General features: G+C 49.9%; 1 protein-coding gene and 1 long non-coding RNA gene across 5 annotated transcripts in view; one reads left to right on the plus strand and one right to left on the minus strand.

The window, feature by feature from the left end:
• Window positions 1-10,001, plus strand: part of C9H20orf96 (chromosome 9 C20orf96 homolog) — a 23,119-nt gene extending 13,118 nt beyond the window's left edge. For 3 of the 4 annotated variants that reach the window (XM_058685194.1, XM_058685195.1, XM_058685197.1), the window contains 7 exons: window positions 1,905-2,063; window positions 5,180-5,279; window positions 5,979-6,136; window positions 6,232-6,333; window positions 6,489-6,575; window positions 7,241-7,359; window positions 8,712-10,001. In XM_058685194.1, the coding sequence (XP_058541177.1) occupies window positions 1,905-2,063; window positions 5,180-5,279; window positions 5,979-6,136; window positions 6,232-6,333; window positions 6,489-6,575; window positions 7,241-7,359; window positions 8,712-8,772 (786 nt within the window). In that variant the 3' untranslated portion in view covers window positions 8,773-10,001. The remainder of the gene's footprint in view (window positions 1-1,904; window positions 2,064-5,179; window positions 5,280-5,978; window positions 6,137-6,231; window positions 6,334-6,488; window positions 6,576-7,240; window positions 7,360-8,711) is intronic. The other variant, XR_009248918.1, reaches the window with a different exon arrangement.
• On the minus strand, window positions 2,412-25,426 carry LOC131485582 (uncharacterized). The gene is made up of 2 exons (XR_009248920.1): window positions 25,172-25,426; window positions 2,412-2,877 (listed from the first exon to the last, which is right to left on the minus strand). It is a non-coding gene; the product is annotated as an uncharacterized LOC131485582 (long non-coding RNA).
• Window positions 25,427-25,787: the final 361 nt, after the last annotated feature.

Genomic DNA, 25,787 nt, shown 5'->3' on the forward strand with positions numbered 1-25,787 from the left:
CTTGTGGAGCCCCAGGCACTGTCCTATGTGCTGTGCCCTACAGCTGTGACGACACATGGCTGCCCCCGCCCAACTGGCTGCGACATTCTAGTGGGGGAGGCAGGCAAGAAGTAAGAAAAATAATAAGAAAAAGATATAATTACAGGTTGGGGTGAGGATCAGGAAGGAAACAAAGCAGGGGTTCTGCACTAGATCTGGTGGCCAGGGAAGATCCATTTCTAGGGCAGAGGTCATGAATTCTACAGTCGATTCGAATCCCCTGGGAGTTGGGTATGTGCGGGGAGCACAGCTTCCTGAGGCCAGCCCCGGCGACGTTGGCTCGGCGGGCTTCTGGGAGACGAGGCTGATCGTCGTACCAAGTGAAATTGAGCATGTGAAGTGCTTAGCACAGTTTGGGGCACGTGATAAATACTCTGTACGTTTGCGCCGTGACTCACTCTATGAGGAGTATGGGAGCCGAGGGCCAGGAGAGGGTGATTTCTAGTAAAGGACAGAGAAACGAGGAACAACAGAGGAAGAGAGCACGTAGGTATGGCAGAGGTGGAGGGTGAGAGCCCGTGGCGATAGTTTCAGCTCCTGTTCCTGAGTCACACTGGGTGCCAGGCACTGCCGCCAAGGGGCTCGATTGTGAACGTTACCGCCTGTGTTTTCTACAGCAGCTCTCTGAAGCAAGTATGTTTCCTGACCTTGAGAAATATTAGCAGGGCTCTCGGAGGCTAACGCCTCTGGCCAGGTTCCCTGCAGCCGTAAGTGGCCGACTTGGTATTTGAACCAAGTGTGTCTAGACCTTACATCCAGCTTTTAATCACTGTGGGGCTTGGCCACATCTCACAGCTTTAAGCCCACTCACTTCCTGGTCTTGGTGTCGTGAGAAGACAGACATCGGGAATCACAAGTCTGGCTTTCCAGTGCCGGTGCCATTACCTTCTGGCTGCGTGACTTGAGGCAAGTCCCTTAACCTGGCTGAGTCTCCGTTTATCGATAAAATAAGAGTTAGTTGGGGTGCCTGGGGGGGCTTAGTGGTTGAGCATCTGACTTTGGCTCAGGTCATGACTGGGCTCGCAGCTGACAGCACAGGGCCGGCTTCGGATCCTCTGTCCCCGCCCCCCCCCCCACCCTCCCCCGTTTGTGTGCGTGTGTGTGCGCGCGCTCTCTCTCTCTCTCTCTCTCTCTCTCTCTCTCTCTCTCTCTCTCTCAAAAATAAACATTAACAAAATAGCATGTGTTTAAACAAATGAAATAAGAGTCAACATAGGGGATGACCTGATACCGTGTGCCATGTTTGGAGTGAGGCACATAGTAGGCCCCCAACAATTCTTACTGTTCTTATTGTAGATTCTGTGTACCTGCTGGTGGCAACCTTAGGCAAGTCCCTTAACCTCTCAGACCCTCATTGTTTCCACGGCGGAGCGATGTATGAAAGGAGACGCTACTCATTCAGCTCAGCTGCCTGCAGAGAAACGGCAGCGATTTTTCTTGCTTCCCCTGCTTCTCCACACAAGGCCCGTCACCTCTGCCACCTTCTTACCTACCTGGGGTGTTTTTTATTTTTATGACAATTGGTATTACTGTATCTTCTTGACTCAAAGAAGCCAGCGATCATAAGGTGCAGCTTTATCTTATTTACCCACGAACAGAATTTTGTCAGATTGTGGCATGCCGCCGGTTGGAAGAGGCACCCCCCCCCCCCCACCTCTGAGGTGTAAAATTAGGGGAAAATGGGCGATTCAGGATGGACGAAGTAGTTCCGCGGCTCTGACCCTCAGACAATGGGGTCGCATTTACCAGTCGCGACCACAAGGGGGCGGGCGTGCGGCGGGAGGGAAGCGGTCCCTCGGCTCCGGGAGGCTCCAGCCTTCCCGCGCAGCCCCGCCTCCCATCGCTGCCCTGCCCTCCGCCCGCAGACGTTGCTCAGGAACGAGCGAAACTCACTCCAGGAGCTGTGCAGCCATGAGGTCTTCCTCACCACGCTCAACTGGGAGCTGGTCAAGGCCATCCAGGACATGGAGGACAGCTCGGCCCTGAACGTGCGCGCGATGCTGCAGCAGCAGGACATCCTCGCGGTGAGGCCTAACTGCACCCCCCTCGCCTCCGCCCTGTGCACCTCCGTCCAGCTCTCGGCGCCGCCCCGCTGAGCGCTCGGGTGCCCTCTCTCGGCCTCTCCCGGCCGGTCGCACCAGCGGCTTCCTTCTGGCAGATGCATCTCTCACACTTGGCCCCACCTCCCTGGGTTTTGGAATCAGACCCAGATGGGGGCTCATCCCAACGCCAGCACTAATTGGAGTTAACCTCTTAGCTCTGTAAAGTAGAGCACAAAGCACCCACCCCAAACGCGGGGTTGTACTCGGCACACAGTAGGTGTGCAAGAGAAAGCGGCTGCAGTCCCCACCCCAATCAGCAAATACACAGTGTAATACTGAGTGCTCTGTATATACTCATATAATCCTTACAACAACCCCCTGGGGTGGGCACTATTATCTTTATTTTACGTCGGAAAAAATGGGAACAGAGAGGCTGGGTAACTTGCCCAAGGTCACCCTCAAGCACACCCACCTAGCAACTGGGATTTGAACCCAGGCAGTCTGGCGCCAGGGTCTGGCTTCCTCCCAGCATGCTGTGATCCGCGCTCTCAGCCCGTGGTGGCACTTATGGTCTATTGGTGGCGCTTATGGTCTATGGGTGGTGCAGCTTTTCAGAGAACCCAGGGGGCATCCTCCACCTCCTCTGGGAGAGGCTTGGAGAAGCTGCTGGAAAGTTCACAGGGACCCAGGAGTTTGGGCTGGAGAAGAGTCAGAGAAAATGGCTTCATGGAGCCGTTCTGGAGTTCCCTCTGGCCGCGGTCTGCCCCGGGAGAAGAGGGACTGAGCTCACTGGAGCCTGTGAGATGAAGAGAAAATGAAGTCTTGGGAACTTGGTCTGCTCAGGCTGCCATAACAAAATGTGATAGACTAGGGGGCTTAGACATAGACATTTTTTCTCAGGGTTTTGGAGGCCGGAAGTCCAAGATCAGGAGGCCAGGAGGGTTGAGGTGCGGTGAGGCCTCTCTCCTCGGGGTGCAAATGGCTGCTTTCTCTCTGTGTTCCCAGATGGCTTTTCCTCTTTGCTCACATGGAGAGAGAGATCTCTCGCGTCTCTTCCTCTTTTTTTTTTTTTTTTAGTAAAATTTATTTTTAATTTTTAACTTTTTAAAATATAATTTATTGTCAAATTGGTTTCCATACAACACCCAGTGCTCATCCCAACAGGTGCCCTCCTCGATACCCCTCACCCACCCTCCCCTCCCTCCCACCCCCCATCAACCCTCAGTTTGTTCTCAGTGTTTAAGAGTCTCTTATGGTTTGCCTCCTTCCGTCTCTAACTTTTTTTTTTCCCTTCCCCTCCCCCATGGTCTTCTGTTAAGTTTCTCAAGATCCACATAATGAGTGAAAACATATGGTATCTGTCTTTCTCTGCCTGACTTATTTCACTTAGCATAATACTCTCCAGTTCCATCCACGTTGCTGCAAATGGCCAGATTTCATTCTTTCTCATTGCCAAGTAGTATTCCATTGTATATATAAACCACATCTTCTTTATCCATTTGTCAGTTGATGGACATTTAGGCTCTCTTCCTCTTCTTATAAGCACACTAGTCTTATCAGATTAGAGCCCCACCCTTTTGACCTCATTTAACCTTCATTACCTGCTTAAAGCCCCTATCTCCAAATACAGTCATATTGGGGGGTAGGGCTTCAACATGTGAATTTGGTGGGGAGAGGGGAAACAATTCAGTCTATAAGAGAAGCCAAGGACCTGCACAGTTATTCATCCCAAACTTAGTAGAATATTCTCTAAACTTAGACAAAGTCATTGTTGATTTTCTGGCATTGATCCATTAATACATTTTTCTGTTCATCCTGAGTGCTTCCTGTGGGCCCTTGGGAAACAGTGATTAGTGGGGCACTTTGTCTACATCAAGCTCTCCTCGTGGGGTCACGGGCAATTAGAAAGCCATTTATGTGTACTGCCGTGGGGACAGGGGATGTGGGGAGCCCTCTCACCCAGAGGGGCCCTCTCACCCAGACATGGGAAGGTCAGGAAGGCTTCCTGGAGAAAGGGATGCTTGGGTTGAAACCTGCAGAAGTAGGTGTTCACTGGTAGAGGGCTATTCCGGGCAGAACGAATGGGCATACAAGGCCTGTGGAGAGAGGGAACATAGCTCAAGGAGCCACATGTTGGCCCAAGGTCAGGCCAGGGCCTTGTCAGCTTAGCTAAGGAGTTTGGGCCTTATTTAAGGGCAGAGGGGAGCCACTGGAGAGTTTTAAATAGCAGAGGGATGAGGTCAGCTTTTATTTATTTATTTATTTAAAAACGTTTTTTTTTAATGTTTATTTATTTTTGAGAGAGAGACACAGCACGAGCAGGGGGGGAGCAGAGAGAGAGGGAGACACAGAATCCGAAACAGGCTCCAGGCTCCGAGCTGTCAGCACAGAGCCCGATGCGGGGCTCGAACTCATAAGCCATGAGATCACTTGAGCCGAAGCTGGACGCTCAGCCGACTGAACCACCCAGGCACCCCTATTTTTTTTTTTAAAGAAAGATCATCCTGACTGCTGTGTGGAGCATGGATCTAAGGACAGCCAGTTAGCAGTAGCTGTTGTAGCATTGCAGGCAGGAGATGAAGAGAGCTTAAATGAGACAGTGGCAGTGGGGATGGGGAGAAGGACATGGCTTTGCAGGCTGTTGGGTGTTTTTTTTTTTTTAATATTTATTTATTTTTGAGAGAGAGAGGGAGAGAGACAGAGCATGAGCAGGGGAGGGGCAGGGAAGGAGACACAGAATCCGAAGCAGGCTCCAGGCTCTGAGCTGTCAGCACAGAGCCGGACGCGGGGCTTGAACCCGTGAACCGTGAGATCCTGACCCGAGCCGATCTGCTCTTGGTGACATTTCAAAGGAAGGGGGCGTGGGGACCGCAGCCTGGGTTTGGCCCGGTGCCTGGGCGCGCGGCCGTGCCATCGCGGAGGTGGGTGGTAGAGGGGACCGTGTGGAGCGGGTCGGCCAGCCTCTGGGCAGGTTGCTGCGGCTGGGGCTGGGTTTGGATCTGGGGACTCCTCTGAGGAAGTGCCGGGTCCCCCGAGAGCCCATGCTTCGGCAGCGCCAGGAGACGGTGGGGGGCGAGCTGACCCCACCCCTCCCACAGACCATCGTGGACATCTTGGAGTGCTCCAACAAGAAGAAGCTGCGGCAGCTGACGTGTGAACTGAAGGAGTGGGAGGAGAAGGAGGAATCCAAGATGAAGCGTGAGGATCCCTGGGGCGAGCTCCCCGGTCCCCTCTCTGGCTTCTGGGAGGTCAGCAGGGCGCCCACCTTGCACCTGCCTTTTGGAAACCAGCAGCCCCGTCATCCCCCTGGTTCGGCAGGTGGAATTGCTAAGATGCAGAGCTTAGTGGCTTACTTCTGGAGCACTTGGCGCTTCGAGGCCCCGCGAGGCTTCCCCTTTACGGGCACTCTCGGTCACTGCGGCTCCCTGTGAGGCAGGGACCGTTCACCCATTTACAGATGGGAAAGCCGAAGCGAAAGGAAGTGAAAGTAGCCCGCCGAAGGTCAGATAGCTGGGCACCAGAATCCAGCCCCAGCTTGCCTCTGTTTCCTGCCAAGGTCCCTCTGGGAGCCGGTGGCTGGGTCCCGCTGGTCCCGGGTCTTTGATCGTGTTGAGCCCGTGGTTTCTTTCCCCGAAGCAGACTGGAAGCCTTCTGAGGGAAGGGGCGGTGTGTCGGCGAGCCTCAGACCCTGGGACACCACCCCCATGGAGGGCGGCAGGACAGACTTTGTCTTAATGGTCGTTTCATGGGCCCGTTGCCCTGGGAGCAGGTGCATGAGGAGACAGGTCCAGGGAGGGACAGTCTTGGCGAGGGTCACACAGTAAGTGGGCCTCCCGCATCTCCTGGGAGGGGTCCTCGAGGGAGGATCCTGCCTCCTGTCCCTCCTGACCTCTCCAGACCTGGAGCAGCAGGTGGAACAGCTGAACGCCACGATCGAGAAGACCCAGAAGGAAGTGAACTTCCTGAGCACGTACATGGACCGCGAGTACCCTGTCAAGTCGGTCCAGATTGCCAACCTTGTGCGCCAGCTGCAGCAGATAAAGGACAGCCAGCAGGTAGGTGGGCCCTTGGCCCCGCTCCGCCATACTGGACCATACTGGACCATACTGGAGACAGGGCTGGTGGCCAACACCCTCCTGCTGGCCCCTAGGATGAGCTGGATGACCTTAATGAGATGCGCAGAAAGGTCCTGGAGTCTTTGTCCGAGCAGATTCAGAGGAAGAAGAAAAACCTTCTGAGATCTCTGGTGGTGGTGAGTAGGCAGCTGCTGGGGTAGGTATCCAGGTCCTGCCCCAGCCCTGCTTTCTTCCCCGTCCTCTGCCTCCAGGCCCCCTGCACCCCCTCTGGACTCTACCACTGCTGCCCAATAAGAGGCACTGGGGGGCCAGACCTCTCCTCCCTCCACAGAAAAACCAGCAGCGCCATCAGGAGGCTCTTCTGCAGAAGATCCGGGATGGGCAGGACATGCTGAAATGCAGGGGCAAGTTCAGAGAAGTGAGTGGGCACGGAAGGTGACGGTCCCTCCGGGAGGGAGCAGAAGGGTGGGCGGTCCCCAGGACCTGTGGGAGTCAGGCTTGTCTTGATCTGGCGCTCGGGTCTCCAGCCCTGGTATTGGCCTCCCTCCTAGCCAGTGCCTTACTGTCACCTGCCATTCATCGTAGGAGGGGGTTGGTGCCGCCTCAGCCTTGCCTCGTTGACCAGCATCCCCGGTGATGACCCATTAGCAACATCACCAGACATTGTCTGCGCGGCCCTCATTTTACTGTCGTTCCCACTCCCTCTGTTCATCCTCTCATTTTTGTCACTCACCATCACCTGTTAGCCGTGTTAATGAACTTCACCGTCACCCCCCTCTCGCGTTAACTTTCATTATCGTCTTCCTTCATCCACTGTCGGCGAGAGTGGCCTTTGCTGCCGGCCCCCGTTAAGTCTCATTACCAGGTACCGCCCCCCCTTTGCCACCTGTCGCCATTCTCCGTGATGTCCTGGCCGCTTTCAGCGCCATCAGAGGTTGGCACTGACTCGCGAGCCCAGGAAGCCCTGTGACGAAGCCGCCCCGATTCCCTAGATGTCCTCGCTGCACCTGCATTCTGCCCCGGTCTCCCTGTTGTTGGGGGATGTTGGCTTCTCACTCTCCCCTGCTGCACTTCTGTCCTCAGTTTATCAGCCAGTTTGAGGAGGAAATACCCATCCTAAAGGCCGAGGTGGGGCGGCTCAAGGTCCAAGTCCAGGAGCCCCGAGAGACCGTGTTTGCGGATGTTCTGCTTCGGAGACCCAAGTATGTGATCTTTTTGGCAGCTGCCTCTTAAACGCGCCATGCCGTGTGCTTGAAGAGGCTCTCTGTTCCTGGGGAAGGCAGAGCCCTGCACAGGGGGCCGGGGAGACCTGGGTCTCGCCTCGCCTCGCCTCTGCAGCTGACCACGTGGCAGATGTGACGTTGCCCGTCTGGGCCTGCTTGTCCCACCAGCGCATGGGCAGCTGACTTAGATCGTCTCTTTGGACCCCCCTTCTGGTTCCCAGATTCCGTGTTCCCGCCAAGTGGGTGCACCCCTAAGCTTCTTGGTTGTTCAGGAAGGTGCAGTTGAGTGGGGTGGTTGACGCCAGGGAATAGCCTGGAAGACACTCTGAGGAGAGAAGGATGTCCTCTCTGCTTGGTACACCGCTGGGCTCCAGAGGAAGAAGTTCCTTCCTTCCAAAGCCAGTTCTCTGCCATTTTTCTTGTGTCAGGCCCTTTGTGGCGGAGCTTGGGGGTCCTACTAGGTCTGGCCTCTCCATGATGGCACGCAAGACCTGGGGCACCTCCATGTGGAGGCCTCAGGTAGGCAGTTGACCTCAGAAGATGGATACTGGCTAGCGATGGAAATTTAGGTATTGCCAGTATAGAGATGTGTTTCCTTTTTCTTCTTTTTTAATGTTTACTCATTTTTGAGAGAGAGAGAGAGAGACAGACAGACAGAACACGAGGAGGGGAGGGGCAGAGACAGAGGGAGACACAGAATCCGAAGCGGGCTCCAGGCTCTGAGCTGTCGGCACAGAGCCCGACCTGGGGCTCGAACTCACGAACCGCGAGATCGTGACCTGAGCCGAAGTCAGACGCTTAACCGACTCGAGCCACCCGGGTGCCCCTAGAGATGCTTTTTTTTTTTTTTACCATTATTATGAAACATTTCAAATAGACAGACAGTAGAGAGAATATTAGGATGAATAGCCGGTTGCCCGTGTAGTTTTAGGAGCGGTTATATTTTTGCCATATTGGCCTCATCGTCATTCCTTCTTCTCGTGAAGTGTTGTGGATTGCAGACAAGCCTGACATGTCACGTCTAAAGACGTCCGTGGGCACCAGGAGATTAGGGAAAGCGTGAGCGTGGATGGGAGAATTGGGACGGGGTGGAGACAGAGTGTCATGTGTGGCCTCGTGGGTGTGCTGATCACTGGGGGGCGGGGGGGGGGGATGTGTTGCGGATGCAAACCCATGGCTCTGGCTACTTGTGTGGAAAGAATGATGCTTGTCAGTTACCGAGTGCTCTTTACGAGCCGGCATGGTCTCATTCAGTCCGCCTGCCAACCACAGAGGCTGTGAGTCTGGCGCCCTGCTTGGCTTCTCACACCTTCTTTGCTCTTCCCTACCAGGTGCCCCCCAGACATGGATGTCATCCTCAACATCCCTGTGGAGGAACTGCTCCCCTTCTAGATGGCAGGCCATGGGCCATCCTTCCCTCCCTGCTCTTTCCCCCATACCTGGAGCCTTGACTTGTCTCCTTCCACGGCCACGTGTCCACTCAGACCCTGGACTGCCCTCTCTCCCTTCCTTCCTTTCTCCCTCCCTCCCTCTCTGCCCCCACCCTTCCTCTCCTTTCCTTCCTTCCTCCCTCTCTCCCTTCCACCTTCCTCTCCTTTCTTCCCTCCCTCTTTCCCCCCACCCTTCCTCTCCTTTCCTTCCTCCCTCTCTCCCTTCCGCCTTCCTCTCCTTTCTTCCCTCCCTCTTCCTCCCCACCCCTCCTCTCCTTTCCTCCCTCCCTCTCCCTCCCCCTCCCCCCTTCCTCTTTTCTTTCTGGCTGGTGCAGCTGCTTGGGCCAGGTGTGCATTCCCAGTGAAGCGTGCCATTTCTTTTTACCAATAAAGCTGGCTTTGCATTTGCTCCCTTGCTTGGAGATTTCCGGCTAGGCCTGGAGAAGATGTGGTAGGCACGGACTGTCTTAAGATAAGGGGTGGGTAACTGTGCTGACCGTATCTGGGGGCACAGAACATCTCAAGAAGGGCTCCTGACCCCCTGCCTGAGTCTCGATGGCTCTGTGGCTCCGGGCTGCCCCGCCCCTGGCATCCCTGGTGCAGTGGGAGCCCAGCTTCCCTCCGGATTTGTACCCAGACCTTTTGAGGCCAGTGCCAGGGCGGAGGGGAGACTCCCCGAGTCCGATGCACCTGGGATGTTGCTGGGCTTTCATAGCCGATGGCCATCTCTATTCTCGCGCAGCCGTCTGTCTGTCCACTGCCTGTGCCCCAGCTGTGCGCGGACGTGGCACCCACCCAGGTGCGTAGTTGGGCACAGCCCCCAGCGTGTGCTCCTGGACCCCCTGCATGCAAGGACTGTCCCTCCAGTTACTGGGAGTGCTGTTAGCACACATCCCTCGGCTGTCGGACCCTCAGGGGCTGCCTCAGCTGCAGAGGCCACTTCACCCAAGGTCAGCTGTCCTCCCACATCCACTGACTGCTCCGGGTGCAAATACCAAAGTCCCGGCCGTCTTGGCCTCACTTGGGACAACTCCGAAGGCCTGTTCTGGCTCCAGAACTCCCTGTAGGGTCAACTGAAACAGTCCTCGGGCCTGCCTCGCAGCTTGACCTCTCCCTCTGCCCGGTCCTGCCTGCCTCTCCCTTCCTCAGTTGACTCCCGGGTGCCCATTGGTAAACATCCTGCACTTTATACTCTGCCTCAGACTTGGCTTCCCTCGGACCCAGACTCTGGCTGCTCACTGATCCACTCTATCGAGGGACTTTGGGCTACAGGTTACGGAACACCTGACCAAACTGGCCTAAACAACAAAGGGCTCAGGTAGATAAGTGTTCTAGGTGAGGCGAGGCTTTACCCGGAAGTCAAGCGAGGACGCCTTCCTCTACTTGGTTCTCCAAAGTGTTCTCCTCCCCCTGAGGCTGGCACTCCTGTGGTCACGGCGTGGCTCCCAGCATCTCCTGGCAGGGCAGGGGTTACGATCCGTTGTTCACGTCCTACTGGAAAGAGTGTCTCTCCCAGAATTTTCAGCCAAAGTCTTCCATCTTCACTGTGACCGGACCGGCTTATACCGTGTGCCCACCTTGAAGCAGTCAAGGAGGTGGAGAATGCCTTCGGGTTTAGTCTAGGGCATGCACACCACCCTTGGAGCAGGAGACGGGTGGTTGGGGTGGAGCATGTGACCTAGGCTAAGGCGGTAGGCACCTCTAGAACCACACGGGTCCCCAAATTGAAATGGAAAATGTTTCTTTAACATTTTATTTCATTATTTTTTTAATTATTATTATTATTTTTAACGTTTATTCACTTTTGAGAGACAGCACAAGCGGAGGAGAGGCAGAGAGAGAGGAGACACAGAATCCGAAGCAGGCTCCGGGCTCTGAGCTGTCAGCACAGAGCCCGACCCGGGCCTCGGGCCCACGAACTGTGAGATTGTGTCCAACTGAAGTTGGACACTTAACTGACTGAGCCACCGGGTGCCCCTAAAGATTTTGTTTAAAAGTAATCTCTATACCTGGGGCGCCTGGGTGGCTCAGTCGGTTGAGCAGCCAACTCCGGCTCAGGTCATGATCTCAGCTCGTGAGTTCGAGCCCCGCGTCAGGCTCCGTGCTGACAGCTCAGAGCCTGGAGCCTGCTTCGGATCCTGTGTCTCCCTCTCTCTCTGCCCCTCCCCTGCTTGCACTCTTTCTCTCTCTCTCTCTCTCTCTCAAAAATAAATAAACATCGGGGCGCCTGGGTGGTGCAGTCGGTTAAGCGTCCGACTTCAGCCAGGTCACGATCTCGCGGTCCGTGAGTTCGAGCCCCGCGTCAGGCTCTGGGCTGATGGCTCGGAGCCTGGAGCCTGTTTCCGATTCTGTGTCTCCCTCTCTCTCTGACCCTCCCCCGTTCATGCTCTGTCTCTCTCTGTCCCAAAAATAAATTAAAAACGTTGAAAAAAAATTAAAAAATAAATAAACAAACATTAAAATTTTTTTTAAAGTAATCTCTATACCTAATGTGGGGCTTGAACTCACAACCCTGAGATCAAGAGTTGCATACTCCACCGACTGAGCCAGCCCAGCGCCCCGGAAGTGGACAGTGTTGAACATAATCCGAACAAACACTTAGCTAGCACTCTATCAACCCTATGAGGTACGTGTTGTTAGCATTTTCCATTGTACAGAGGAAGAACCCAATACGTGAAGGGGCAAAGGGATTTTTCCAAAGTCACCAGGCTAATCAGTGGTAGAGACCGGTCACTCTCACTTAATCACTGTACCGTCAGGAGCTCAGCTGAGCCGGAGAGCTGAGGTGTCCCAACAGCCGGTTAAGTCACAATAATGTGACAGTCAAGCCTTTCGTTGCTTACCCAGTGCAAGGAAGAGGCTAAGCCAGAGAAAGTGCCCACATCCGCCCTGTTGCATTTTCCCCAAGGAATGGCCCGCTTGGTCAGGTGGATCAGTGCCTGGGGGGTGGTCTTGCTGCTGAGGGAGCCTTGAATGAAAGGCTCTTGGAGTTTTGTGAATCTGCCACACCCCCCGCCTGCCCCCCCCCCCCCCTCCCGCCAAGGGGTTGAGAGGGGGAAGGTAGAATGGGAGGGGCTACGAGAAGGAAAGTAAGTGCTGGGTCCTGAGGCAGACTGGAGACAGTATCTTCAGGGGTTCCCCTCCCCCCTGATACGGAGGCCTTGGCAGAGGTACCCGAGGAGGGTCTTGGTGGCTGAGTCCTTGGTTGCTCCCCATTCAGAGACTGCTGTGCACTGGCGGGGCAACGAGGCTGGTGGGGGGAGAACTTTCCCTGGGGAGGCCTACCAGGGAAAGCCTTCGTAATGGCCTATGGCCTAAAAAATCACATGGGTTTTTTGGCTCGGATCACGATCCCAGGTTCATGGGATCAAGCCCTGCATGGGGTTCCACACTGAGCGTGGAGGCTGCTTAAGATTCTCCTTCTCTCTCTCTCTCTCTCTCTCTCTCTCTCTCTCTCTCTCGGCACCTGGGTGGCTCAGTTGGTTGAGCGTCCCGACTTCGGCTCAGGTAATGATCTCGCAGTCTGTGAGTTCAAGCCCCGCGTCGGGCTTTGTGCCGACAGCTGGGAGCCCGGAGCCTGCTTCGGATTCTGTGTCTCCCTCTCTCTCTCTGCCCCTCCCCCGCTCACACTCTGTCTCTCTCTCAAGAAATAAACATTAGAAAAAATAAAAATAAAAAAGATTCTCTCTCTCACTCTGCCCCTCTACCCTGCCCACGCTCTTTCTCTCAAATAAAAAATAAATAAATAAATAAAATAATATTCTAATGGGTGTAAAGTGATATCTCATTGTGATTTTGATTTGTGTTTGTCTGACCACTAATGATGTTGAGCATCTTTCATGGGCTTATTTCAAAGAGCCTTTTGTGTGACTGAGTACTTTGAACTTTTGATCTTCCTGAGGTATTTATTAGCAAAAGTTTGTACAACCATTGTACAGCCCCAAACCGTCTTTTTTTTTTTTTTTAAAGTTTATTTATTTTGAAAGAAAGACAGCATGAGTGGGGGAGAGGCAGAGAGAGGGGGAGACAAAGAATCCCAAGCAGGCTCTGCATTGTCAGCACAGGGACCCGAGGCGGGGCTGGAAGTCACGAACCTCAAGATCATGACCTGAGCCGACATCAAGAGTCGGACGCTTAACTGAGCCACCCAGGCGCCCCTACAGACAAAAACGCTTAGCGTTTTCCCTAGAACATGTTTTCCTTACAGTGACTCTCTTAATGTATCCTCTGTCATTGCCTGGTGTATTTCCCAAACCAAGCAAGTCCTGGTTGCTTTTGGGTTGACAGCTTTTTCCCTTGCTTTAGCTCTCTTCTCTCCCTCTTACTATCAACAGCAAGAAGAAACCAGGCTTCACCTTCAACAGGTTCTAGTTTAGGTGACCGGCAGGAATTAGGAGGGATTTGGTAAGGCCCTGAAGGGTAGGGTCCCACCCGGAGGACCGCTGGTTCGCAGTAAGCCAGTGAGGATCGACCGTGGCGTGGGCATACCGGATATCGCCAGCAGATGGCGGTAAAAGGCCAATAAAAATTAACCTTAAGGGCCGGCTCCCTCGGAGTGGATGGCCGCTTTGTAACTCGCCAGTGGCGCGTTTTATCGTAGAGTTCGTAATTGCAGACGATCATTTGCACCGTGAGAGTGGCGAGGGGGAGACCTCGGTTATGTGCCTGTTGCCATTGCCTGCTCCATGCATCCAGTCTCACCCCTTCCTATTCTTCTCCGGTCCCGATTTCTAGTCCCACTTTCCTTGCCTCCGTCAAACAGGCTGATTTCCCTGAGCAAAAGGCTCAGCCTTTGCGCTGGCAGGGCCCCTGGTCTGAATGCTCTTCTCTCCGTCTTATCTTGCGGTGGTAGTTCAAATTTCCTTTCTCAGAGAGGTCTTGCCTGACCGCAATTTCTAAGGTGGTTCTCCTTGCCCATCACATCGTTCTATTTTATTCTAATTAATTTATCTATCATTTTATTTTATTTAGAGCACCGACTACTGCCGGACATTAACACATTCATTTACTTCTTTTTATATCTGTGGTCTGAGTCCCCCAGCTATAAGGTAAGCAGCAAGAGGATAAGCAATTTGTCATTCTGGTTTATGGCTACCCCTGGTGTGGGGCGCAGCGCCTGGCACACAGTTGATGCTCAACAAATACTTATCAAATTACTGAACGAGTGAACTGACCCTGCTATTCGTAAAGCTAGGTTTCAGCAGTGACACTTGCATCGTCATGGAAACAGAGCCCCAACCCAGGGAAAAGGCTCCAATGAAGAGGCAAAAAGGAGTATAAGGCAAACTGCATTATAAGACTATCGCTGCTCTGTGAGCTTCCGACGGCAGGACCTGGGTGCTTGGCCACACCCTCCCATTGCGCTGAGGCGACAAACAGGACATCTGTAACCTCCACGTCACCTTTTATCTTCACGCAGGCGTGTCCCTGGGTTAAACATTGCACAATCTTTTTGTGCAGCGTTTTTTTTTTTTTTACTGGTTGGCTTGAACCTGCAAATCGTCTCTTAAGAATGCAGCCGCGTTGGGGCGCCTGCGTGGTTTAGACGGTTGAGCGGCCGACTTCTGCTCGGGTCATGATCTCACGGTTGTCGAGTTCGAGCCCCGCTTCGGGCTCTGTGCTGACACCTGGGAGCCCGAGCCTGCTTCGGATTCTGTGTCTCCCTCTCTCTCTGCCCCTAACCCACTCGCATTCTGTCTCTCTCTCAAAAATAAACATTTAAAAAATAAAAAAAAAAAAAAAAAAAAAAGGAATGCAGCCGCATAGGGGCGCCTGGGTGGCTCAGTCGGGTAAGCTCACAACTCTTGGTTTCGGCTCAGGTCATGATCTTGTGGTTTCATAAGTTTGAGCCCTGCGACGGGATCTGCGCTGACAGTGCTGTGGAGCCTGCTTGGGCTTCTCTCTCTGCCCCTCCCCCACTCGCGCTGTCTCTGTCTCTCTCAAAATAAATACATAAACTTAAAAAAAATTAACAAACAACAAAAGAATGCATAGCATTCACACACACACACACACACACACACACAAGAAAGAAAAAAAGAAAAGAAAGAAAAAATGCAGCAGCAACTAGGGACGCCTGGCTGGCTCAGTGGTTGGTGCATGCAACTCTTGATCTCGGGGTCGTGAGTTCAAACCCCGTGTTGGGTGTAGAGAGGACTTAAAAGTAAAATCTTTTAAAAAAAATGCAACGGCAACTCGTGCCCACCCCACCTGAGCAGGGTTCAATTACCTCCATTTCCCATGAAAGTGCATCGTTGTGACTAGCGCTGAATGGGCCCTTGTACTCATGGAATTTCCGCAAAGTTCTGTCTTAGGCAAAATAGAATTTGCGTAGGGGGTTAAGTAGGGGAGATGATGCAAGATGCAAAGGCGACAAGTACAAGCTCTCACGGCTTAAGACAGTGGTTTGGTTATTACTAGGTGATCTCTTAGGGCTGTGTAGATTCTTTTTAGTAGAAGCACATGAAAAATATAGATTCAGTGTCTAAGTAGCTATTTACATAAGTTTAATGTAGATGTGCATAGTTATGGGCAGGGTCCTTTCGAACAAGTGACAGAATACTGGTATAACATTGAACAATCTTCTCTTTTTATTTTTTTAATTTTTATTAAAAAAATTTTTTTTTAACGTTTATTTATTTTTGAGACAGAGAGAGACAGAGCATGAATGGGGAAGGGTCAGAGAGAGGGAGACACAGAATCTGAAACAGGCTCCGGGCTCTGAGCTGTCAGCACAGGGGCCCGATGCGGGGCTCGAACTCACGGACCGCGAGATCGTGACCCGAGCCGAAGTCGGCGCTCAACCGACTGAGCCACCCAGGCGCCCCTCTTCTCTTTTTAAATGTTGACAATAGGGGCGCCCGGGTGACTCAGTCGGTTAAGCATCAGCTCAGAGCCTGGAGCCTGCTTCAGATTCTGTGTCCTCCTCTCTCTCTGCCCCTCCCCTGCTTGCGCTCTGTCTCTCTCTCTCAAAATAAATACATATTAAAAAAAACCCCCACAGCCAGAAATTTCAGGCTGTTTCATGACTTCGTATCTCTTCTCTAAGTTTCCGGGGACACATCTTCGTGGTCGGGATAGCTTGCTTTCTGCTTGTGATGGACAAGCAGGAAGCTACTCTACTTTCTGTAATAACAACTCCAAAACTTCCTTTTGGGGAATCCACCCCAATCCCTGAAGAGGCTGGCTCTATTTCTGGATTTGGGGGTGAGATTTGTGACCAAGACAATCAGAGGGTCCCATCCCCCAGCCACTGATTGATTTAGAGATGGGCACAAGATCTAAGTAGGGTCAGTCGGGTCTACTGAGGCTCGGGTCTTGGACTTCTATTTGTGCTGCTGGGGTAGTGAAATCTCTTTCCTCCTGGACTTCTTATTGGAGTTGATGTGTAACTGCAGTTGCTTGAGAGCAGTATGCATATACAGCTATCAATGAATCCACGGCAGCAGGAGGTAGCATATTACCACTGGAGGTGAAAGAAGACAGGTTCTAATGACATCATGTGACCCCTCACAAACAGCTTTGATGATTGTCCCTGGTCTTTCGGTTGGGTGAGCCAATAAATTACCTGAGGAGTGTTGACTGATATGTAACTAAATGGCTCCTTTTTGTATGGGAGCCTGGAATTGACTTTGAAATACATCAAGAAAGGAAGATGTCTCGTTAACAGCACTTTCTAATGTTCGCCCTCTTAGGAAAAGGAAGATGCATAAGCTTAAAATAGAATTCTTACTTATCAAAATACATGCACGAATTCTGGAAATGTGGCTTCAGGGCTGTTAAAATCTGTGATTAAGTCAATCAGTATTGCACACCTCGGGACCCCTGGCTGGCTCAGTCTCAATGGAGCGTGGGACTCTTGATCCGGGGTCTGGAGTTTGAGCGTGGAACCTACTTAAAGAAATATTGTATGCCTACTCTGTCTGTGCCAGGTGCCCACTCCAGCAAGGTTGGGGCAGCTCGGTAGTGGGAAATAATGCAGACCCTAAATGTTTTTATTTGCTCAGTTGGCACGCCTCACTCAATGGGAGTATCAGCACTGCCTTGAAGAAATGAACAACTCTCATCCTCCATCAGCTTCGAGTTCAAATTATTCTGTTGTTCTGTCGCATCAGTAAAAAAAATCACCTGATTTACCATGGGAGGCAGGGGTGGCTTGATGGGTGTGTGATTTGTGCAGTCACACAGGTCCCTATACTCAGAAGGACTCTCTGCTTGGTTTACTATTCCATGGTAGCTGTCTTGAAATTCTTAGTAATTTTGGAACAAGTGACCTCATATTTTTATTTTGCACTGGGCCCCGCGAATTATGTATCTTGTACTGACTGCGGTCTGTTAAGTTGAATCTCAGATTCCTTAAATCCCACCCCACCCCCCGCCATTTTTTGATTTGCAGAAGCAGCTGAATGCATTCTTCATCAGATTTATGCCACCAGCCTGCCTTTCTACCGTCTGATTCCATGAAAACGAATGAATTTCTGTACTATGTTTCATAGCCTCAGGACATACCGCGTGATGATTAAAGGCACGAACATGGAGAAATGTCATATCTTCTATTTCTTTCATCCTGTTATCTGACTGAGAAATGATGCTGTGGGAGAGGAGCATGAATAACTACTGGAACATTCTCTTCTGGTCTGCATTGCTCTAGTGAACCCAGCTTTTTCACATTCATGACAAATTTAAAAAGTTTTTTACTAGCGAAAGAGCCCAAATACAGGTGCTAAAAATAGGCCCAACGTTTTCTGCTAAAAATATCAAGACGGATGCACTTTGTTCACAATTCATGAGTTGGATCCTTCTTAGAGGGGCCCTTTGTCTAAGTAAAAATGGCTCCAAGGATGGGACCAGGGAGAGGTTGAATGCCAGGAGGGGGAAATTTCTTACTACCTGTAAGATACATGGGAGGGACTCAGCAGACATCTTTTCCTCCTTCCCGGCAGCCATGACACCTTCAAATTAAAGAAGGTTTGGCGGGGCAGGGGGCGCCTGGGTGGCTCATTTGGTCCGACTGGCGTCCGACTTCACCTCAGGTCATGATCTCGCGGTTTGTGAGTTCGAGCCCTGAGTCGGGCTCTGTGCTGACAGCTCAGAGCCTGGAGCCTGCTTCGGATTCTGTGTCTCCCTCTCTCTCTGCCCCTCCCATGCTCCTGCTCTGTCTCTCTCTGTCTCTCAATCATAAATAAACATTAAAAAAAATTATTTTTAAGAAGGTTTAGGGGATAGTGATCAAAGGCAGCTACCCAGGAGGCAGAGGGAAAGCATGCTGAGTGCCTCGGGAGAGCTTCAAACTCCCTCTGACTTGAAAGGAAGAGATACTCTTGGACGAGAAAAAACGTAAGTGGTTAGCCCATTCCCAGTCTCCATTTCATAGCAGACTCATTTCCCCAAAGTTTTCTTATGAAACATTTCAAACATATAGCAAAGTGGAAAGAATACCCTTTCCCCACCACCTAGATTCTACTCTTAACAATGTGCCATACTTGCTTCATCACATGTCTGTCCATCTGTCCATCTTCCCATCCAGCCATCCACCCATCTTATTTTCATGATATATTTCTCTTTTTTTTAATTAGGAATTTGGTGTGAGGGGCAGAGAGAGAGGGGAGACACAGAATCCAAAGCAGGCTCCAGGCTCTGAGCTGTCAGCACAGAACCTGATGCGGGGCTTGAACCCACGAACGGTGAGATCATGACCTGAGCCCAAGTCGGATGCTCAACCGACTGAGCCACCTAGGCAGCAACCCCCCTCGACTGCCCCCGGTCTTAACCATTTCCAAATGTAGAATTTAGTGGTTTTAAGTATGCATACATTGTGGTGCAACTCATCTTCAGAACCTTTTCAATTTATACAACTAAAATTATACCCATTAAATCTCAGCTCTCCATTTTCCTGTTCCCCCAGTCCCTGGCAAATGCCACGCTACTTATTGTTTTCCTGAATTGGGGTATTCTTGGTACCTCAGTTCAGTGGAATCACACAGTATTTGTCTTTTCTGCAACTGACTTTTTTTCCACTTAGCACAGCATCCTTGAGGTTCATCCATGTTGTAGCATCATTCAGAATTGCCTTCCTTTTTAGGGCTGAGTAATATTCCATTGGACAATTATGCCACATTTTGTTTTCCCATTCGTCCGTTAGTGGACGTATGGGTTGGTTCCACCTTTTGGCTATCGTGAATAGTGCTGCTGTGAAAATTGGTGTGCAAATGTCTCTTCAAGATCTTGCTTTCAGTTTTTTCCAACTTTATTGAGGAATAATTGGCAAATATAATTGTATATATTTAAAGTTTATTAAGGTACTATTTCTATTTCACCTATCCATCATTCTTTCTAGAAGTTTCTTTTTTACTAACAGAACCCCAAATTTTAAAGACTCATTGCCTCTGGGAATAAAGATAACATTTTCTAGCTTCCCTTAAAGATGGTGTGGCCATGAGACTAAGTTCCGGCCACTGGTATGTAAGCAGAAGTGTTGTGTGGGACTTTTGGGAAAGTTGCCTAAGCACGAGGATCCTTTTGTCCTCACCCATTCCTTCTGTTCTCTGAAACAAAAGCATGATGGCTGGAGGCCCAGCACCCACTTTGTGCCATGAGGTGACCTTGAGTATGGAGGCTATTCACTAGGGATGGTGAAGCAGCAAATTAGCAATCTGGGTTGATGATGACATAGTGGGCCTGTCAAACCAACTCCTGAACTACTTCAAAAAAAATTTATTAAAAAATTTTTAATGTTTATTTATTTTTGAGAGAGAGATAGGCAGACTGTGAGTGCGGGAGGGGCAGAGACAGAAGTAGACATAGAATCCGAAGCAGGCTCCGGGCCCCTAACTGTCAGCACAAAGCCCGACATGGGGCTGGAACTCACGATCTGCGAGATCATGACCTGAGCCGAAGTTGGACACTTAACAGACTAGGCCACCCAGGCGCCCCTCGCCTGAATTACTTTCTACAAAAGTCTTTTGCGTGAGAGGAATAAACTAAAAAAATAAAAAAATAAAAAAATTTTTAAAGCTTATTTATTTTTGAGAGAGAGAGAGAGAGAGAGAGAGAGCACAAGTGAGGGAAAGACAGAGAGAGAGAGGGAGACACAAAATCTGAAGCAGGTTCCAGGTTCCGAGCTGTCAGCACAGAGCTTGATGTGGGGCTCAAACCCACGAACCTTGAGATCATGACCTGAGCCAAAGTCAGATGCTTAACTGACTGAACCACCCAGGGTCCCCAAGAGGAATAAACTTCTATGTTGCTTAAACCCTTTTGGGTTTTTCTATTATATGAAGCTGGATTTAAGTAGGACAATAAAGAAGCTTTCCCACCTTCTGTTTCTATCTACCGTTTTTACAGCCCCCAATTTTTCAGACACAACTCTGTAATAAATTCCACATCTTTACAATCTAAAGCTCAAAACATTATTTTAATTTTTATGTTTTATAATTTCCAAGAATTTGGTGTATGAACTTTGTGGTAGTAATTATTGTTGCTTCTGGGTCCATGGTAGGTTTTTATTTCTTTGTCCCCTTGCGGCTGGATGGAACCATGGGACTCATTCTTTTTTTTTTTTTTTTAATCTTTATTTTTTTTGAGAGAGAAACAGAGCGTGAGCAGGGGAGGAGCAGAGAGAGAGAGAGAGAGAGAGAGAGAGAGATGGAGACAGAATCTGAGGCAGGCTCCAGGCCCTGAGCTGTCAGCACAGAGCCCGACGCGGGGCTTGAACTCACAAACCCTGAGATCATGACCTGAGCCGAAGTCGGACGCTCAACCGACTGAGCCACCCAGGCGCCCCACCATGGGACTAATTCTGACCAATGAACTGTAAGAAGTGGCTGCTGTCACTTGAGAACTGGAGCATATAGCTGCCAGTGTGAGGGCCTGCAGGGTTCCTTTTCCTTCCGGAACGGTGGATGGGAATATTAGCAGCCAGCCTGGGTCCTGGGGACAATGAGGAGCAGAGCGCCCCATTGACATGTGATGGTCAGGTAGCATGAGCAAGAAAGAAGCTTTTTTTCTTTAAGACCATTGAGATTTCCTGCTTGCTCTTACTGCAGCAGTAAGCACCCTAGCCCAGCTGTCCTCAGATGTGGTCAGTGGACTCCTAGGGGCCTCCAGAACCGCTTAAGGTGGTCCTCAGGGGGTGGTCAAACTATTTTCCTATCGACACAAAGGCAATTGGTTTTTTTATTTTTTATTCTATTTTTATTTTTATCTTATTTTATTTTTATTATTTTTATTATTTTTATTTTTATTTTTATTTTATTTTTATTTTATTTGCCGTGTTGGCCTTTGCACGTCTGGTTCACAAGCAGTCGTGGGTAAAACTGTTGGCCCCATAGCATGAACCAAGGTGGTGGCCCCAGAGCTGTTCTTCCTCACCTTTGATTCACAGTAAAATAAAACGAGCAAACAATACACCCAAAGGAACAGCAACCACCACCACAACAAAAACCTAGCTGTACTTAAGAATGTCCTTAATGACAATCAGAATTTTGATCAAATTTCATCCCATGAGGCCTAGAGGCACCAAGGGCAGGCTGCTCCCACACGTGCCATTTTGGCACCCTGATTGTTTGAAATTAAAGTTACGTGATAATGGGGCGCCTGGGTGGCTCAGTCGGTTGAGCGGCCGACTTCGGCTCAGGTCATGATCTCGCCGCTTGTGAGTTCGAGCCCCGCGTCGGGCTCTGGGCTGACGGCTCAGAGCCTGGAGCCTCTTCAGATTCTGGGTCTTTCTCTCTCTCTCTCTGCCCTTCCCCCGCTCACACTCTTGTCTCTCAAAAATAAATAAACATTAAAAAAAAAAAAAAAGTTACGTGACAATAAAAGTTACGTAGCGCAGGGACGCTCAGACTGTTCTCTGTCCCCTTGAAAGCAGGAAACCAGTAAACCAGTCTTTCCCTGTGAAAGATACCACCCCTGTACTAGAAAGTTAAAAGACCTCTTCATCCTCAGAGGCAGGGACTTCAAAGGAGAGAAAGCTTAGAAGCACATTTTATTTTTTCAAATCTACTACCCCAGCCTACACTCTGCTTAGAATTCTCTACGAATTAAAGCTCCCAAACACCAGTTTTCTATATCCTGTCAATTCGTCACAGATTTATTGCCCAAAATGTATAAAAAGTGCCTGTCTTGGTCATTTCTTTAGGGCTCACTCTTGGGCTTCTGTGCACATTTAACAGAATCTTGGGGTTTTTTCCCTCCCGTTCACTTGTCTTCTGTAAATTTAATTCTGGGTTGGCTGGAAGGCCTTGGAGGATAGAGGAAGAATTTTTTTCTTCCGTACAGAACACATTCTTTTTCATCTTCTGTATGACGAAGCGGGAAGTACATCTAAAGCAGTTTGGAAGTATACTGGCTTCTCAAGGAAAAAAAACACTTGTGCCGCTGAATTGTGAGCCACTCTTCGTGAAACACCATTTTAATTTGGATGAATGACTTATAGACAAATTATGGTTATCCAGACTTTGGTATGGTATTAACAAGAATGTGCGTCATTGTGATTTCTAAGAACTACACATTTGGTCTTTGCCTGTAGATCCTGGCTCACAGCTTCCCAAACCCTTGGAATTTCCTAAGGGTGGAGAGTGATAAAGGTGTCTTTTCTTATGTGAATGAGGCGACTTTTGGATTCTACCTAAGGGTCGGGGCTGGTTGCCAAGGGAACCCACCCAGCAATTAAGGGGTTGGGATTTCCAAATCCCCCCACCTCCCATCCTGGGGTTAGGGGAGAGGGGCTGGAGGTTAAATCAGCCATTGGTCAATGGCTTAGTCAATCCGGACTATGTCATAAAGCCTCCATAAGATCCAAGGGGACAGTTTTTTGGTCTTTTTTGGAGAAAGCTTCCACATGCCATTGAGTTGGACCCCATACTCCAGGAGGACAGAAGCTCCCTTGTTTGGAACCTCGGCCTATGTATCCCTTCATGTGGCAGTTTCCACATTAAGTGAGTGTTCCCCTGAGTTCTGTGAGAGACTCTTGCAAACTAATCAGACCTAAGGAGGAGGTTGTTGGAACCTCCAACCTGTACCTTGTCAGTCAGAAGCAAGGGCAGTAGCCTGCGGTTGGCGCCAGGCATTGAGGCGGGGGTCGGGGACAGGCTTGTAGGACGGAACCCTTAGCCTGTGGAATCTGCTGTCTCCGGAGAGACGGTGTCAGAACGAAGTTGAATTTTTCGATTCTAGGCTGGTGTCTGAGAATTGTTTGACGTTGTGCGTATGGGAAACACCCCTACCCCCCATATTGGAATTGGGTCCAGGGACCCTAAGAGAGAATGATGTTTTGCTATTGTATAATGAAATATGTAAAAATGTGAAAGATTTGGTAACTCAGTGAACCAGTATTTTCCAAATGACCGATGCATGAAGTGACCAAATCACGCATGGGTAACAGATCCATTTGAAGACAACAATAGACCCGGGTGCCTGGGTGGCTCAGTCGGTTGAGCGTCCGACTTCAGCTCAGGTCATGATCTCACACTCCATGAGTTCGAGCCCCGCGTCGGGCTCTGTGCTGACAGCTCGGAGCCTGGAGCCTGTTTCCGATTCTGTGTCTCCCTCTCTCTCTGACCCTCCCCTGTTCATGCTCTGTCTCTCTCTGTCTCAAAAGTAAATAAACATTAAAAAAAAAGTTAAAAATGGAACTACCCTATGATCCAGTAATTACACTACTGGGTTTTTATCCAAAAAATACAAAAACGCGAATTCAATAGACAAATTATGGAAACAGCTTAAGTGTCTCTCAATAGATGAATAAACACGATGTGATATATATGCACACACATATATGTATATCGGTATCCTCTTCAGCATGTGACCTATAATGTCTATCTCCTGCTGTCTAATTATTATTCATATTTATATACATACATACACACAATGGAATATTATTCAGCCGCAAAAAAGAATGAAATCTTGCCATTTTCAATGACATGGATGGAACTAGAGAGTATAATTCTAAGTGAAAGAAGTCAGAGAGAGACAAATACCATATGATCTCACTCATGTATGGAATTTAAGAAATAAAGCAAAACAAACGAACAAAGAAAAAAAAAAAGCGAGGGAGAAAGACAAACCAAGAAACAGACTCTAACTATAGAGAACAATGTGATGGTTACCAGAGGGGAGAGGCGGGTGGGGAGGGATGGGTAAAGTAGGTGATGGGGATTAGGGGGTCACTTGTGATGAGTGCTGGGTGATGATATATGGAATTGATGACTCATTATATTGTACACCTGAAACTATTATTACACTGTATGTTGTTATATCTACTCAATTTTAGTAAATTGTAGTCCACATAATTTTATAGTATAACCTGGGTGTAGATATATATCTATAGATATAGATATAGATATAGATATAGATATACGTAAGCTCCACACTGGAGTGATCAAGACCTGAGCCGAGATCAAGAGTCCGATCTGAGGCTCTACCAACTGAGCCACCCACGTACCCCAGTATTTTTATATTTGAACCAAGTAGTAATTCATTATTCATGCCAGCCAGGGAAAACTGCTTCTGAAGGCCTCACCTGATTTGGTCAGACCTATATGGATATTAAGGCCCACTTTGACTTGAGACTTTTATTATATCGGCACAGTCCCTTCATAGCTGGACTTTGATTGGTGTTTGATTGAATTAGCAGGGGACCGGAATCTGGGGGTGGGAGTAATGTTAGAATTTTGCCTATCACGAAACCCCGGTTTATATGACATTATACGTAATGGAAAGAGAGCTCATGCTTTATAGAAAGGCAAAGGAAATTAAAATGTTATCGGCAGTTTTGCTTTCGTGTAAAAAGCAAATTAAAAAAACAGAATAAAACGTGCCATCTCTATTTTCAAAAGTTTTGATGTTCTCTAACCAATGCATCGTTATAAAAGAATCGAAGCACGTCTATATTCATTTTCTCAAAACAATGATAACTGTTTGTCAATTGTGCTTTTTGCTAATTGGTAAAATTAAGTACTGAAATTCCAGGGGCACCTGGGTAGCTCAGTCGTTGAACCTGGACTTGGGCTCAGGTCACGATCTGGCTGCTGGTCAGTTCCAGCCCCACATTGGGCTCGATGCTGTCAGCCGGTCAGCGCAGAGGCTGCTTCAGATCCTCTGTTCTCCTCTCTCTGCCTCTCCCCCACTTGCGCTCGCCCCCAAATACATATTAAAAAAAAAATTCCAAAACTGAGTGCTACAGACTGAATATTTGTGTCCCCCCAAGATTCACAGGTGTTAGTTCCCAAACTGGGGAATTTGAGGGGGGGGGGAGCGCAGATCTGGAACCGCCCGGAACCCAGAGGGCAGGGAGAGACCCAAGAAGGGGGCAGATCCCCCCCACCAGATGGGTGGCTGGTTCAATGAGCGAGGGAACTTACCTACGAGAGGCTTGTCTCGAGAGCCTTAATGGGTTCCGCAAAGGCTCCATTTCTGACGGTCTCATCAACACAGCACTCTCTCCAGGCTGTGTCCTTGAAAATGGCTCCGGCTGTGGAGGTGGTGGGCGGAACCAACATGCTAAGGACGGGGCAGGGGGTGAGGGACCTCCCAGCTCCCGGGTCGACCTGCTATTGAGTCCTCTGGATGACCTCCTCCAACCACAGGTCGCAGCCCCAGCCCCACCCTCCGTGATTGTACTTGAATGTGGGGCCTCTAAGGAAGTGCTTACGGATAAATGAGGCCATGAGGGCGGGGCTCGTATCCTTTAGGATTAGGTTCCTTGTAAGAAGAGACCCCAGAACCAAGCCCCCTGTCCGCCCTGTGAGGACACAGCCGGAAGATGGCCAGGAGGGCTCTTTCCAGAAACCCACCCTGCCAGCCCTGGATCGGTGCCTTCCAGCCTCCAAAACTGTGAGCAAATAGACCTCTGTCGTTTAAGCCACTCAGTCTATGGGATTTTGTTAGGGGAGCCTGAGCAGACTAATGCACTGAGAAATACCAACATTTCATACATTTTATTATTTGCCTTTACGTTTGGAAATAAGATAATAATTA

This window comes from Neofelis nebulosa, chromosome 9, assembly GCF_028018385.1.
Source record: "Neofelis nebulosa isolate mNeoNeb1 chromosome 9, mNeoNeb1.pri, whole genome shotgun sequence".
NCBI classification, from domain to species: Eukaryota; Metazoa; Chordata; class Mammalia; order Carnivora; family Felidae; genus Neofelis; species Neofelis nebulosa.